Here is a 17,395-nt window from a genome sequence, read left to right as displayed (position 1 = left end):
CAAATTTTCTGCTAAAAATCGTGACATACATTATCTATGAAGTACAGTTTAAGAAAAGACAGGATTACTTGCATGTTGATTGTTTTTGTATTTTACCATTATTTATCTCCCTTTACATATAGTTAATACCTGGAGGTGAAAGTGGACTAAGAAGAATGTTTTAAATGTACTAACCAGTGTGAGATATTACAATTGTATCTCTGTCTGACGCTGACGTCATTGAAACAGGAAGACTGATACGATGTGGTAAACTTATTAAAGCTTTCTAAATTACTTTTAACAGGTGATTTTTCCAGAACAGGTTTGTGTACAGAATGGTCCTATGTAAGAGTTCTGAAGAAATGAGATACATAGCAAGAAAAAAAGACTGACTATACATTATGTATAAAAAGATTTAGGGCTATTTTTAGCTGTGAATTTTAGCAAATGTCTTGACTATCTAGCTAACATTTAAGTGTTTCAAAAGTTTGTAACTTATGTAAGCCTGAGTAAATTTTCACAGAAACAAGGGAAAAAAGAGGACTTTTCTGACACAAAACCAACTCTGCTTGCGAAATGGAAGACTGCATAAGCACTGAAATATTTTCCTCTAAATAGCAAAGCTCTAAAGAAGCAGGAAACAAAATTTTCTTAACATACCTCTCTGTAACTACTTCTGAAATTGCCCTCTTAAAAAAAACAAGCAAACAAAAAATCGCCTTGATGCAAAGAAAATTTCAGCCTACAGTTTAACTTTTAGAAATTTAGGATCAACAGAAACTCAGTATGGCACAAGAGTAATAGAAGCTCAGAATAGAAAAAAAACCTCAAAAACACTATTTCCAATGAGACACAATAAATTGTCATTGTTTAGAAACCATTTTTATGCAAAAAAATCTTAGTAGTTATGAAAATGGTTCTATTCCTGAGATAATTCATGATTAGGTTTAACTGCATTATCATGAAGAAAAATAGCGATGGCATATTACATATCACAGCCTCAAGATTTCATTTGTTCCACCTCTTTCCATATGAAGGCAGTTATACTCACAGGGTTTGACTTCATCTCCATAAGGTTGTCCAATATACGTGTGACTGGTAGATTCTGTAAAACATAATGTGAAATTAATGGAATGCTGAAATGCTTACTAAGAATTATTCACAGGCACACTATTATTTATGGAATAGTTTACAAAGCATTTGAAATACTACTTTAAACAGTTTTCCTCTTATAATTTGTAAAGGTTGAGCATTTTTATCATCACCTAAATTACCTTTCTGTACAGAAAATGCAAACATCTGAGGAGCATCTAGCTAGAGGATGAATAGAAAGTGCAAAAAAACGTGAACATAGGAACAGAGTTGTATTTAGGTATTACCAAATAGATGCAGACATGTGATGATGTACAAATTCTTATTAAAAAAAAAAATACTTTGCATTTTAAGGAAAGAATTTTAACGTTGAAGATGAGAATTAAGGGTGTGAGTCTAAAAAAGAACTAATGTTGTCAAAGAAATGGGTAAAAAAAGCAATCCTGGCAACAAGTTTGGATGAACTGGAAAGGAATAAACTGAGGTAAGATTCAAGATGACTTTTCCTTATTTAAGATGGGAAATGTTAGCTTGGATAAAAGATGTGAAGTATTAAACAGCCAAACCACTTTAGTTGTAATAAACTGAGGGGGAGTTTACATAGCAACAGAACTGGAAATGTATCTTGTTGACAGAACATATCAAAAAAGGACATTCCAAAGGATAATCTACAAATAACACTGAAAAATGCCTAGTAAAAAACCAATGTAAATCCTCGAATGAGAAAAAAAAAAGTTAACTTTAATAGAAAAACCACAGACCTACATCAGGTTTAAAAATATGAGGAAGAACAGCATTTTATTTGGCTACCCCAAAACACCTGGTGAATGAATTAAAAGCCAGAAAAAAAAAATCCTGAAAATATTGGCATTGTGGCTTCTTACTCACTCAGAACCCAAACCAAAGCAAGCCATTTTGTCACGAATACTACTACCTTTTTAAAGCAACACATGTTAAAAGAAATGACAAAATGTTTAATACAACAACAGGAAGTCTCATTTAGAATACAATTATTATCTATTGTTACAAGTAACAGTTTAGATCTCTCTATAAAATACACATACGGGCAAGCTGCATATTTAAAACAGTTTCCTCAACTATATTTCATGACATACCACTGATTTGTAACTGTGCAATGCAACTTATCATATCTAGTCATAGTGAAATTCCTGCAGAATTTCATTGACTACCCTACAAAAGCCACAGAAACAATTTTTTAAAACTTTTGTGTGATAACTGGTACTTTTCATGCATAAATTATATGTATAACAATGAAGAAACAATGGCTATGATTAGAATAACTATGTCAAAAAGATACACATTTAATTAGAGATGAGATTTCATTTTATTTAGTTCTGATATGCTGTATTTCTAAATTAAATTCTGATTCTTCCACTAAGAATGATAATATGATGAATGATCTTTTCTTAGAAATTCTGATGTCAAAATATTACAGAATTAAGATTTTTAACTGTAAATATTTACTTATCGCCATCTGACAAAAGTGCATATTGGAAAAAACAGTGCGTCCTCTACAGGGAGGCAGGTTTCTGGGAACCACAATTCAAAATTTCAGCTACAACAAGCTACACAACCAGTGTCTTTGTTTTGTTTTGTTTTGTTTTGCAGAGCGTACATTGAAATTTTCATGCTAGTTATGCTCAGAAATATTTTCTAAAGTTAAGTGAGTATTAGGTGGTGGCCATGTCATTATAAACACACTTTGATTTTCAAGCACATTTCAAGATGTGTTGCTGTACATACTTATGTGGGAAAACTGGGAATACTTGAATTGTAACCGAACAGAGAAAGAACACTTTCAGCCGTTCAATCACTCTGGAATAGATGCATTTAATACATGCTGTTCTAAGTAAAGACACGGAGGGGGTTTTTTGTTTATGAAGGTCTAGCCTATTTTAAGTATTCCCTATAATGCTGAAATCAGTCTTAATCGCATGTACTGGAATCTAGTTCCTCACAAATGGAGGTATTCAAAGAAAATTTGAACATTATTCATTACTTGTCTAAAAACTGGAAGCTACAACATCATAGATCTATCCACCAGCAGAGGTTGATGCTTTTTTTTTACTGTCCAACTAATTTTACTAAGACAGAGGTACTGAAAGTTGTTTTTCTAAATATTCACAAAGCTCACGTGATAGACTTTTTTTAAATTTGTTTTTAAACTTACTTGTTGCTTCAGTACCAAGTTCTTCACTCCTTCCATCACAAACTGTGATCCTGTATTCATAACACGTGAAAACAGACTGAAAAACAAAATAAAGACGATATGTAAGACCTTCTTTTTTTAATTTGCGTTCTTAAGCTTTATGCTGACATCCAATTCCTATTAAAGTTGATGGGACTTAAGTACCAAGTCATTCAATTTGTCATGAAATATATTCTTCAAACCACATGGCAACCAAGTGTATGGGATACACCTATAATCTAGGGATTAGATCCTCACCTATCATTAGGAGTCTTGAGTTCTAGTCTTTAATCCATTGAATAGTTTATTTTACAACTTCAGCAGTGCAAGGATTTGAGTGCTCCTTTCAAGTGGGTGTCCTAATCACCAGAGTTAACAGAGATGGTCAGCGTCTCCAACCAAACAGTAATTATTCCAAGTGAGACAGCACTGGAATTCTCTCTAACCATACTGCGCCACAGTTTCCTTATGACAGTGACAGTGCATTCCTGAAAGTTGGTAATGGGGATTCAAATCCTCTCAAGCATGGAAAGACCCAAGTCCCATATCCTGTATCGTGTATGGGATATATGTACCCTTAGCACAGTCATTATCTCTTTGTTTCATGTCTTGAAATAAGTAACTACACCTTTCAACAAGCAGACACCCAGTCCAGGACATCCTAACGAAAAAGCGGTGTGTTCTTGCACCCGACAGTCTCCAAGCCCTGGAGAAAACCAGTTTTGAATACACGGGGCTGTTCTTATCTTCTGCCACTGATAAAACAAGGCTCAAAATGATGGCTGCCATAGATCCATTTCCTGGTGCCGAATTCTTCTCCTGTGAGAGCCTGTACATTTAATGTGCAGGCGCAGATATCACTATATTAAGTTACTTTGTTGATGTAGTCACAGATCCCTTTATTTTCCTGTGTGTAAGTCCTATGCACTGTTAAGGGGAGATGAGTGCTTGTAATTGTCTGTAACTTAAAACTTTTTACAAATAGGGAAATGTTTTATTCTGGGCCTTGTACAGCACTAATCACGCTTTCAGTACTACTAAAATAAACTGAAAGAACCCGAAGGCTTACAGAAAATTCATCAAAAGCATACCCCAAAGGTTTAGGCGTAGTGTTTCCATAGCTGGTTGGAGCCGAAGCCATCTTAGTGAAAGCCCTGTGAAAGCAGGGATAGAAATGAAATGCTTATCTCATGGCACATACTGCTGTAGAATGTTCCCCTCTGGTCATTTGAAAGTGAACCAACTTCTGCTTCTCAAACTCTTTCAGGAAGTAACTATTTACTACATGCATCTCTCTTGTCTATAGTTACAATAGTTGAGGAACTGAAAGGAATTAGATTTTATACTTAAAAGACGAAGACTTTATTTTGATACCACGTAAAACTAGAATAACTGATAGGCAGCACGGCCCTTTGGTATGAACCAAAAAAACTTGGAGTCTGAAGTAGCACAACTTTTCATTTAATTCAGTAAGTTGTTTCTGTCTTGGATCATTAAGTACACTACTATGTGTCATGTTCAGTAGTGTTCTGGCATTACTGGACTTTAGTTTTAAAATAAGATTTGCATGTATTAGCATAATAATGACAGCAAAAAATTACGCCAGAATGAACATTTAAGGATAATTTATGATGTATGAGAAGCAACACATAATTCTTTGATGACAATGGTGAATTCTGTAAAATTACCTAGTTATAGCCTCACGTAGGAGAAAAAAGAAATTACTTACTTCCATTGTTTTATGTAGCTCAAAGGAGCAAGATTACAGCCTGCATCCATCAATGCTTTTTTATACTGCTCCAAATCAATCTGAAATTATGAAGTGGAGAATTGCAAAAGGTTGAAACTACTCTTAAGTCTCTTTACGTGGAAAGCAGCGTAAAGTCATAGCATTAACCAAAGTTAAAAATTAATTATGAGTCTTAATCCCATCTCCTACCAAGTATGAAAATATAACTTAAAATGCAATTTGCTGCAAGCAGCTCTCATTAAACTTAACAGTATTTGTGGAATTAAATCCTGTGCACTTTCAGATATGGGAACAGTCTTTTATATCAGCATCTTTAAAAAAACTGACAGAATATTGATTTCTGTAAAACATCAGAACAGGAAGTAATAAAAAAATGAAGAGTTAATATACATTTATAAGAATACTTTCTCTTTGCCTAACCCACCGTATTTTTTCTACCACATAATATTTCTACAGTACAATAAAAATCTTCCTTGAAATTAATCATCATAAGTTCAAAAGAAATATTAAGAAATTGTTTCCTGAATTATTCAGATATTGGCACAAGAAGCATTTCTCCATTATTCATCTACTGGTCAACTGACCCCATTATTTTTGAATATACAAGGAGTGAAGAGAGTCATATTAACACTTTGTTTTATCTACTTCTATTGAGCAGTGGAGCAGAATAATAGAAAGCAGGCCAAGATGTCTCTTGCAGTAACACTGAACTAAGTATTTCAAAAGATAATCTTCCTTCTTACTAGTCATTCATATCCTTCAAAATGGTAGCTAAAGCTTTGTGATCAGATTCCCTGATAATACTACAAAGTTTATTTAAAGCTTTAATATTTCCTGGGCATTTCGTACTTCACTTCAAAGGAAAGCAGAAATACCTATTTAGTGCTGAAGTGATACAGAAAAATCTGTGTGGTACAATTTGGTGTTGGAAGCTGTAAAGAACACACATACCTCTGAAGGCGCCTGAGCTGAGCTTATGTAATAGATAAGAAATAATCGCATTTTGTCTTCTGGAGTTCCCGCTGCAGTGAAAAAAAATTAAAATTAAATTTGTAACTATGCTGCTATGTTAGTTGCTCTTCAGTAATAATATATATGTACATTCAGACCTTTAGTTATGACAATAATTGTTATCTATAACCATTGCCTTGTTCAGTGTCTAAAATGGTAGAAAGACATTTAGCCATTTTATTAAAAGTTGGGTTAGACAGGCTCACTGTTTCTGAAAGTTCACTTACACTTCCCCCTTTTGCTTGTAGTGAATATTATTCTTCAGATAACATACTAAGTTACGTAGTGGCATTAGGTCTCATTTTATGTGGGGACTGCAAGGATTAGCAGGGAGTAGAACCATGAAAGAGGAGACTAAAGAAAAATCATAAAAGTAAAAGCTACAGCATGTCATTTTTTTTAGCTCTACAATTTGTTTATGCAGCTCTATGGTTGACTGTACTGAAACATGTGACAGCTGCAAAAGCATTTATGTGAACTTTTGGTCAGGAAAAAGCCCCTGAACTTCCAGCTTGTCTTCAGGAAGGATTTCACCTCCTGAATCATCTTTTGTCACACCACTCACTGGAGAAAAACACTGCTACAAATTCTTGGGTAGCATTGTCAACAGCAATCAAAATTCATCTCTGCCAGATCAAAATGATGATATTGGCCATCCTTGTGTTACTTAGACTATAACCTACTACAATCAGAGTTTGAACACCATCTGCTTTTTTCTAGAAGAGAATCACTATTAGTGAAGACCATAGTTTCAAAAGACGACTTCAGAAGTACAACTTCTCAAAACAAATATTTCAAATTCATAATCCAACATTTCATTAAAAAAGCTTGATACCTTTAGATATCATATAATATTTTATAAAAATGCACTTTCTTGTATGTGTGGGTAAGAAAAATTTTTTTTTCCTGGTTCCCCCCCCCCGAATGTGGATCAGATCAGCAGGGGATCATCCAACCTAATTTGCAACTTTTGTTTATAAGTGAGCATATATTTAGTTTGGCAGAAGTTAAGAGTAGGCACTGTTATAACGAACATTTATGACTTGGTACAATTTTCTTCTGGGAAATAAGTTTTATTAACCTTTACCAAATACCAGTAAGCCAGAAGATCAAGAACTGAAGAAACTGTATTATCTGAACCAAAACCAGCTTTCAAAGTAGACATCCATTTGGGGTCCACTTGGGTGAAAAAGGCACTTAAACATTCTAAATATACAGTGTAACTGACTTCAGTTTGTGTAACTGACTTGGAAACTTGGTTTCCAGCTTCCCAGTTTATAGCTTCATTTCAGTACTTTGCTGATCACTAAGTTTCAGTTTGAACTGGAATCCTCTAGCACTTGATAGCATTTCCCTTGCTGGGCCTACTTACCACGTCTACAAAACTCCTAGTTTTGTGCTCACAGGAGTTTAAGTGGTCTCATTTACACATGAGAGTAAGTGATATCTCATCGTACCGAAAGATAATAAATTAAAAAAAAAAAAAAATCTGTGATTGTATTGTGTACACTTTACTAAATCTTAGGAAAACCACTTGGTTTGGCAAAAGCGCTTTACTCTTGACATAGTACTGATGTAAATCACAGCTATAAGGCTCAGATCAGTTGCCTATAAAATGTTCACTATTTTTTTCTAGGCTGCAGTCTGTGACATCACGGAGAGGGGGGGAGTGCTAAATGTTCTGAAGAAAACTTAACTTGCTAAACCTAGAACAGCACAATTTTATTTTCCACTCAAAACCCAGCAGGCAGTTGCTGGTAGGGTTTAGGGCTACTGATTAACTACTAGAGCAAAGCAAAACCAGTAACTCCAGTTTTATCACTACTTCAGGATATAATAATAGCCACTGAACTGGGAGGCAGCTAATAGCCTTCAGTGGTATAATAGTAGAAGATAGGAAGAAATAGGAGGCTCAAGCTGTTAAGTGGTCAAGTCTAAGTCCTTTTGTGAAGAGTTCTGCAGATATCATTGTCCACAAGACAACTATCCCACAGAGAAAGCAAACAAGTAGTTCACCACTGAACGTGTTGGAAGACTTGATGATTCCTTCAAAATACATGTTTTCTGTTGGTATCTCACAGTGAATCACACAATAGGAACCTGGCCAGTTTTACAAGATAGCACCTCCGGAAATAATCCCTGTGATATAACTTAAATCCTTTTGTTATATAAACTTATCTTAAACCTAGACAACGCACGTGAAATGCTAATGTGGTACTGTGAACACCTGGACACTTAACTTATGAAGGAAAACTCTAGCTTGGAAATCTAATCTTTCTCTTATGTAAAACCCAGGAACTTTGTTAATAGGAATGCTGATATGATACATTGAACTTGAAAAACAATTTTATATATACTGCAATCTAAAAACACATAGAAAATGTGGATTCAGGTAGAAAGTAATTGATCCAGTAGGAAATACTAACAAGCATAATAGTTTCTGTTTTCATATTTAAGTATCAGCTGTTCATGCAAACATAAAAGCTGAAATCAAAATAGTACCTGAACAGTTAATTCTGAACATGGAAAAGGACTATTTTGTATTGATGCTTAATAAAAGTACTGATTATTCATATTCTTATTAGCCTCATATTAACAATGAATGTCTGTACTGAATTACAGACTGACGCCTGACATTAGATTTTCTGAACATCTGTTAGTTTCTAAACTTGATCCAATATGACATCTAAAATTTTAGCTCAGACTTCTACCAACCATGTACTATTTCTTCTACTGCCTTTTGATTCTATAGCACAGACACTAATAAAAGATTTTTTTAAAAAGTCAGCAGGATTTATATATACTCTTTCCATAAATATGAATCATTATACAAATTCCAAGCATACATATGTCCAGTATGTAGCTACAAGACTACACACATAAGCATGCAGTAACAAAATATTTTCTTAAAGAGCACACTGGGAAAAAAGCAGGAACCCTGGGTCTTTAAATGCTTGAGATTTGCCAATATACTTGCCAATATGCAGACAGGCCCGTGGTCATAACTTAAGTTTTACAGTCTTGCTCTGCAGGTTATTTTGTTCCAGCCAACTGGTATCAGATCATACTGAAATCCGTCAGAGGGTTGTGACAGGCTGAAACCAGAGTTGATGCTATGATACTATGAAAAGCTGAGAACCCATTCTAGTCTCGACCTTTTACAGAAAGACCCCTAGTGACTCCTGCTAATAGACAATCTGAGTATCACCTGGTGTGTAAAGCTTTGTTATGCATGAATCATATATGAAACAGAAGCTGGGGGGCACTGCTCTTAGATGATGAAAACAGACATGCCACAGCTGGGTCAAGGCATGTAAAACTTCAGGTGAGTCTCTCCGTGAACTGGCCAATTTACATCTGGCTTCCCATCCATCATCACCTTCTCCCAGCCATCTTTTTCCTCACACAAGCAAGAGCTACCTAACATCACAACCCCTTGACTTAACCAAATTCTATGAAATGCCCTTTTTCATTCTGTTTGTGAGGTATGCGTGTGTTATAAAACATGCAGTAGGATTCTAAAGAATCCTTATTGTTCAGATCACACAATTCCATGCTATACTAATACATACTAATAAATACTATACTAATAAAAACAAAAGTTAAAATATTTTGACCTTCAGAAACAAGGAGTTAGGAAAGGATTTTAGTGGAGCTGCAAAAGTTGCCAATATTTCGGACATTACTCAACCAAAATACTAAACTCTCTAGACTGCTACTAAAAATCAAAAAAAGTTCCTTTCTTTACAAGTCTTGCACAGCTTGCACATAAGCTCTTTATCAAACCTGAAATCACAGCAGGTACAGATTTTATTGTATATCTTAACAAATTTTATACCAAGTTCAGATTTAAAGTACTCACCATCTGGGTCAGAAATCATGTCCAGAAGAGATTTATCCAGAGCAGATTTGCTCATTATTTTTTCCTCATATTCAAAATACACATCCAGCTTTCGACTCTGTTTAAGAGTAAGTGTTAGGGTTAACATCTTAACACTGTGAAAGAATATTTATTTCCTTTTTAAAAAGGTATATAGTTTTAGCTATCAAGACTGTTTTTAAAAAAATATTTTAAAATAAATTATCCATAAAAATAACTGGTGCTTGCATTATAATATGCTTTTATTAACTCTCAGAAAATTGATGCTTATGTAATTCTCATATGAAAAGGAAAAATGCAAGTTAAGCAAGGGACATTTGACACGCAAATATTAAGCTGGAAGAGGAGCTTTGTTTTTAACTATGGTTTTGCCATAGCTGAAAGCTACATGACATCATACATAGTGTTATGCTGCAATAGGAAAAAACAATGCTCAAGTGAATATTATGCCATATTTATGCTGAATCTCAAGTCTCTCAGTCAACAAGGCAATTACTCAATGCAGATAAATGTGAGAAATTCCTAAATACACTAATGCATCATCCCAGAGAAAAGCTGGCAACTGCCAGCTTGGGCTGGTACTGAAATAACCATGTCAGATCAAAGGCTTGCAGTAACTCATTCACACCAAAGATTATAGCAAGATTATCTTGCTAACACTGGAAAAGAAGTCTCTCATTATACAATGACACACTTAGACCAAGTTGTGAAAATCCTTTTTTAGGGAGGATGGCACTGGGACTGCACAAAATTAATGCGGCAAAAGCTTTACGGAAGGCATCACGTGGCCATGCAACTAACGACTGCATTGCAATACATCTGCACAAACAGCCAAGCTTTGTACTTCTCCACCATCATATCATGAACTACAATCTAGAGATAGAAAAATGCATTCAAAACCTTATTTAAAAAACTTCTGTTACATCACAGATCATTAGGAGCATTTGAACAGTAAAATGTAGCATCACAACAAACGTTACAACTATTCCACTTACAAAACCTTAATACCTGGTAACTAACTAAATCCTGGTGTTTGGACACATTCAGCTATGCATTGGCTCAAAGAGGAGACCGGCAGAGTGGATCTCCACCTCGTTGCCTTGAAAGTGTTTCAGCTCCACATCATACCCACTGGGAGACTGACATGATATTGCCAGAGTGAGGCAGGAGTCACCAGGGGTCTTCTTGAGTTAAGAAATTCAGGAAATTGTGCCTGATGGTGCCGAGGCATGCAAAGCTGCTATGGCACCTTCTAACCCAGTGCAGCGGCTGTTGTAATGACAGCAACATAAAAACTTTACAAGTCTGGTTTTCACATGTTTTTGAATTCTGCTAAAATTATTCCTGAGATAACAAATAAGGAATGGCATTTTAAAGAAACAGTTATTTCACACATCCCCCCCCCCAAAAAAAGGAAAAAAAAATAAGAAAAAAAGGTACTTCTCTAGCCTAAGGATGTTAGGATGTTTCACCTTCTGAGTATTGTAAGTTCATCAAAAAAGAGTTGGAGATTACAATACAAAATAAAAGAAGACATAAGTCACAAGAATATTTTAATATTGAAAGCCTTTAGCAATCAGCTTATGATGCTGGTAGCTAGATAACGCTTCTATTTCTCATTCACCATCTACTGAATTCATTGAGAAGAGCAGTTACTTGCAGAACAGCAACTTAATTTAAAGCCTTTGTGGAAGCTTGTAATTACAGCTTATAAAGTAAATTACCATGAAGAGTGCTCAAAAAATGACCCCTAGCTACTTTTACGGGCAGATGGATGTCTTCTGTTGTTTGTCATAGTGACTGTGACTACATATAAGGTGTATGAAGTGACAAAAAAACCAAAAAGAGGTAGGGCTTCTTTCAAGCTGTATTTACCTTGAGCTCATGTTAGAAGAGCATTCACAGCCAAATTTTGGTAGTTACGCTACTGTAAAACCCTGGATTAATCCTGCATTTAGCCAAAGTTAAAGTGATTATCAGTGGTTATGTTGCACTAGTTTAAAGTCTGAATAGAACCGAACTACCAGCCTTTTTCCAAGTCCTTACTTCACATGCAATTTGGTATCCGGCACAGCAGACGTGTTCTGTGACTTCAATTCTACAGCATCTTGGAGACTATCTGTGTTATAGTTTCCTTAACTCTCTCTAGAGAGATAAAACAATTGCAAAGAAACTACTACAATTTTTCTAGTCTTTCCATTATATTCACTTGCTTTTTGTGTTTTAACTACATTTGTATCTCCTTACATGGAGCTAAATTCAATGTGTTTAAGTTTAAAATATTTTTCCCAGACAAAAGGCATCCAACAAACAAAGGATTGTCTTGAAATGTGGAAACTTAAATCTTATTAAGGTAAATATATTATTGTTGAATTTGGCAATGTCCATATTATCTTAGCTGGTGATCTGTTTAAGACAAATATATTTGGGATGGCATGTAAAAATGTACAACATAAAAAAAAAGATTCACTAATTCACTATATTTGTTTACAGATCAACTTTTAAATAAAATTATGTAATGCAAACACGAGATACTTTCAATTGTAAGAACAGATTTACAGTTGTTAACTTACTTGGAGCACAAACTAGGTAAAATTCTTCTCAACCATGTGCAATTTTATGACTGTTTGACTAAGACTGCTGAACAAAACAGACTAACCACAGCAAAGAAAACCCACTGGTTGCATATATTTGCTGTACTTTGAGCCTAAACTGAACATTAATGGTACATGTACACTTACTTTCGTAAAAAATTTTGAACAATTACTTTTGAAGTGTGAACTTAGCACTCTTTGGGGAAAAAAAACCCAAACTGAAAATCTTAAAACTTCAGGTCCTTTATTTCTATCCACAATCAGAGGTAAGCAGCAATATAAAATTAACGAGACTCTCTTTTTGATGCGACAAAAGCACGAACTAAAGAGATGGATCAATATGGTGAGTCTATGCAGCTGCTTCTTCACTAGATAACTAGAAGGTTACTAGCAAAGATGCTAATTAGGGCAATATTTTTCTCATACTGGTTCGCTAGGAATTAGATGGACCCCTAATCAAATGTCATATGGATTACTCAATAGCCTTAAACACTACTAGTTACCTTTTGACAGATTTCCCAGATATGCCACATCAATGAGACAGTTACTTCCCGAAGAGCCAACTTGTCTAAGAAGTGCTGATAAGAAGCAGATGTCCCATTTAATTTAAGTAACTACAATTTTGCTCACTCAATGGCAAACTCACAGACATTACAAGAGGAAAAGCTGGGGAATAGGAGCTAAACAATCCTGTAGAGTCAATAAAAATGACAGCAGAGAAGAGGTTCTTATGGGTGCCAAACTGGCAGTCAAGGTAAAGAAAAATAATAATAAAAAACAACAATAAAATCAAGACGCATTTACATTTACAGTTATTCCCTTTCTGCCTCCTGTTCTTGATTTCCTACTATGATGCCTTGTTCCACACCAATCTCATTCAGGAGACCTTTCTGACTGCCACTTCAGGGACAGGATCTGTACTGCAGTTAAAGCACTACACTTCAGCTTGCTTTTTTTTTTTTTTTTTTTTTAAATATATTTGTGAAAGCTTTCCATTTACCATCTTTAGAAACAGGCTGTTTGTAAGCCAAAACTTATTTTAGGGAAAATTACTGAAGCACATGGGAATCTCTACCTGAGCACTGTACTCCAAAATGAACACAAAATTTCTTCTTTTTTAAGCAGAGAAGTGGAAGCAGGACCCATTGAAATCTCTCAGAGGGTCATTTTTGTAATGACTTGTAGGAGGCTCTCCTATCCTCTTTACGGTACAAAGGTTCTTCCTTTTAGCGAGAGAGAGAACATGCAGAAGAAAAGAAATTTTCTACGAAATTCCTGGGAGGAATTTCTCAAAGAAAACAACCAGAAATAACAGCCCCTAGAATGAGTGAGGCTGGTCAGGTAATTACAGTGTGCTCCTATCAAGGTGAAGAGAAACTCTGGGAGAAGGCTGAAAGTGGCAGCTACAGCCAGTTCCCTTCGACTGAACTGCACAGAATGATGCTGGAAAGGTCACTGTAACTGAACTCAGAAAAAAAAGCTGTTGTTTACTGGAGAGCTACTCAATTATCAGTTCTGAACTACAGAAAAACACCCTGGACCACTGAGACTTATGTATTTCACAAACACATATTGTTTCTGTTCACATGGTAAGCCAAAAATGTAGAATCATAGAATCGTCAAGGTTGGAAAAGACCCTTAAGATCATCGAGTCCAACCGTAACCTCATTTAAAACAGAGTAGTTAAAACAGTAGAACTCCTTTATAAAATATGAATATGATAATTTGAAAGGCTATTGACAATCCCAATAATGGAGTCATTCAAAGCATCAGGCCTTGAGATCAAGCAAAATCAGAGATACATGATAAGAAAATTACGTAGGAATTAAAAAAAAACCCCAAACCGAACAAGTGTAAGTCATCTAAGACAGATAATAGTTCACATAAAAATCTGCCACTTAAATTCATATGTACAGAATTCTAGCAAGATGTTATCTAATCTACCCCCTCTCCAATTAATCATTTTAGAAAAGTGTACATGTGTACCTTTTTACATGCCACAATTTAACATACCTCAGTAATCCTAGTACTTGTATTAGAATGACATGCAAAGATAAGCATTACTTGAAGCTCTAAAGCAGCTAGAAAGATAGCCGTAATTCTAGTCCTAAATCTGTTATCTGTTGGGTACAGTCTTTCAGTCATCAGCTTCTTCAGAGAAAAAACAACCAATGCAAAACAAGGATTCATTTATTCTAAGCACGGACAATAACTACTTGACGGTTCACTTTGTGAAAAAAGTGATGCATTCTTTCCATTATTTCACTAAACACTTAGAAATGCCAGAAAACTGCCAGGACCCCTGAGTATGGGATTAATTTCTGGTTTCCTCTTGCTGTGTCTAAGAAAATGATCCAAGGCAACATGGAAAGCAGCTGTAAACGGAACATTAAAATATGACCACAAGAAAAATGAAATTCACTTAGTGTATCTAAAGCAGGTCTTCTAGCATTCTTTGCACTGATTCTCATATATGTAACAAAGAAAAATGCTCAAATACTTAATGTAGTAAAAAACATAACTGACAATGCAAACAGTCTATTTTAAAGCATGAATGTGCTTCCCGATTTCTTTAAAAGTGAAAATATAGTAACCTGAAGAAGAGCATGGTGCCTCACTAGCTCCTCATGGCTGAGCATTTGCCCAAAAAAATTCTCTCCTATCCTAATCTGGTTTAATTATTTAACCGTATATAAAACCTATTAACCACAGCCTCAAGATGCCATCAAAATTTCTTTTAAAAGTACCGGCTGAGATATTGCCCTTTTTTAGAGTATTTTTGAGGAATCCATTAGGTAGCATATCATCCTGCATGTTAAAATTCCACACCTCAAGATAGAAAGATACTTTTTATAACACTGGAGAGTGAAAAGAGGGGAGAAAATGGACAGGACAAAGCAGTTGGAAGAAACTTTACATTCATTCAGTGAAAAGGCTTTAGTGTAGGTAAATTCCAATAGAAAAAAACATGTGCTTCTGTGTTAGTTTGAGCTTAAGATAGTTTCCTAAATATCAGGAGATGAAGGAAGTTATTCTTTCCAAATTAAAAGAAAAGAAGATACGGATGCACATATCATCAATATATTGAAGAAACTGCATGCCCATTTGTCTCACAATCTTCTTTGACAGCTTTACAGTAAGACAGTAAGGAGCCTGAGCACTTCACAATACCAGAATTAAGAATCATTTATGAAGAAATGGATGACCACTCCCTGGGAACTCTCTAATAGCAGGCTCCCCGTCAGAGGAGAGAGCCAAAGTGCTAGTAGAGTGCTCCAGCAGAGAGACCCTAAGGTAATTCCTTCCACCTCTAGGTAACAGAAAAGTGTGTCACTATCACCTAACGGCGAACAAACAAGCGCATCTGACTCCGGTCCATTCCCAAGAGGACGCTGGCGATCAAAGCTGATGTTACCGCCATTCCACATTCTGCATTGAAACCTGGCCTCCATCCAACAAATAATATACAAAATACTACTGGTATAGGCCTGCCATTACCGTCTCAGTATCTTTCTTAGAAAAGTGAATTAACAGACAAGGCATCAAATAAAATATTGACATTGTCAACTTCTATTTTTTTTCAATGGTATTAATGTACTGCTTTTAAATTGCCAGATATGAAAATTGACATGCCTAATACTGCAAAAGCACATAAACTAGCCCCTACAGTAATGAGCCAAACATGAGACACACTTACATCTCTTCCCCAATTTTATAAATCTGTAAAATTAATTTATTCATTAAAATTCAGAATTAAGCCTTTGTTCCTTTATAGTACTTAGTTTAAAAAAATTCAGTAGCAGTAATAACTGAGGACAGATCTTATGCACTTTACAAATGTTAGTTAGCTTCAAAACGCATTGCCTTCCATGAATTATAAATAGCACGGGGTAAAATTTTCTAACTATTGATTTTCAGTGAGACTTGGTGCTTGAATCACTTTCAAAAACAGAATTTCAGTGTTTCCGAGAGCCTCATCTATAATTTCTGTTCTCTTACTGTGAAAACAGATCTGTCTTCCAAGTTATACTAGTAGTAACCATGGTCTTTACTTCATACTGAAACCGTCTGCAAGTTCTCCGATACAAGAGCAGCAACAGAAAAGAGGACAAGGATCCTTCTGAAGTGCTTAAATTATGCACAAGATGTCTAACACAGACTCTGCTGGAAAGACCAGTTTAGTAACTTCCATCATTATTGCCACACCTCTGGGTATCATTTTCATTGGTGAACAGTAAACAGTACCCTTCTGATAAACACATACAGAACAGCTAATTGCTTATGACTGAAGTCATGACTTGCCATGACACATCCCTAAAGTAAACTAAACACTTCCACCACAAACTTATTTTAGAAAGACTTCAACCCACAATAAAGGTTGTGGCCATCAGAAAAAAACCCCAAGAGAGTACACTAGTAAATTCTGATATGAAAAAAATGGATATGTTTACTTCGCTTTCCATGCAGCGGCATTCAAAATTCATTCCCTCTCACCCTTCAACACTAAGTAACGTTCTACAGTGATTTCTGTAAAAGGTAGCGCAATTGAGAAGGGTCACTTATCTTACTTCACTGGCTCAAATATATTTCTCCAGGTAAGGAGCATTACTGATAGAAAACTGAAGTTGGAGAGGAAATCATACCTTTATATGCTCCAAAACAGCTGTTGCAACATTTGTATGAAGATCAATGAGCCTCTTCTTTTCTAGAAGTTCTGGAAGAGAGCTGAAGAGATTAAATACAAACTAACCTGCTGAATTGCACAGTTAGTTGAATTGTGTATTGTATACAGTCGGTACAAAAAAATTGATAGAATCACAGAACATTTTGGGTTGGAAGGGACCGTTAAAGATTATTAAAATCTAAAATTATAGAATACA

The 17,395-nt window shown here is 35.3% G+C and overlaps 1 protein-coding gene across 2 annotated transcripts in view; it reads right to left on the bottom strand.

Moving 5' to 3' along the window:
- SCFD1 (sec1 family domain containing 1) overlaps positions 1 to 17,395 on the bottom strand; it is a 54,236-nt gene that overhangs the window by 13,142 nt on the left and 23,699 nt on the right. For both annotated transcript variants that reach the window (XM_087747106.1, XM_087747107.1), the window contains exons 14-20: positions 17,159 to 17,240; positions 9,904 to 10,000; positions 5,982 to 6,052; positions 5,010 to 5,089; positions 4,372 to 4,434; positions 3,263 to 3,338; positions 1,031 to 1,084 (exon numbers count right to left, since the gene is read on the bottom strand). In XM_087747106.1, the coding sequence (XP_087603232.1) occupies positions 1,031 to 1,084; positions 3,263 to 3,338; positions 4,372 to 4,434; positions 5,010 to 5,089; positions 5,982 to 6,052; positions 9,904 to 10,000; positions 17,159 to 17,240 (523 nt within the window). The remainder of the gene's footprint in view (positions 1 to 1,030; positions 1,085 to 3,262; positions 3,339 to 4,371; positions 4,435 to 5,009; positions 5,090 to 5,981; positions 6,053 to 9,903; positions 10,001 to 17,158; positions 17,241 to 17,395) is intronic.

This window comes from Nipponia nippon, unplaced genomic scaffold, assembly GCF_047370975.1.
Source record: "Nipponia nippon isolate SJK-2023a ecotype South Korea unplaced genomic scaffold, ASM4737097v1 scaffold_11, whole genome shotgun sequence".
NCBI lineage: Eukaryota > Metazoa > Chordata > Aves > Pelecaniformes > Threskiornithidae > Nipponia > Nipponia nippon.
Note: the sequence above shows the minus strand (reverse complement) of the source record. Positions and strands in the feature narration are given on the sequence as shown.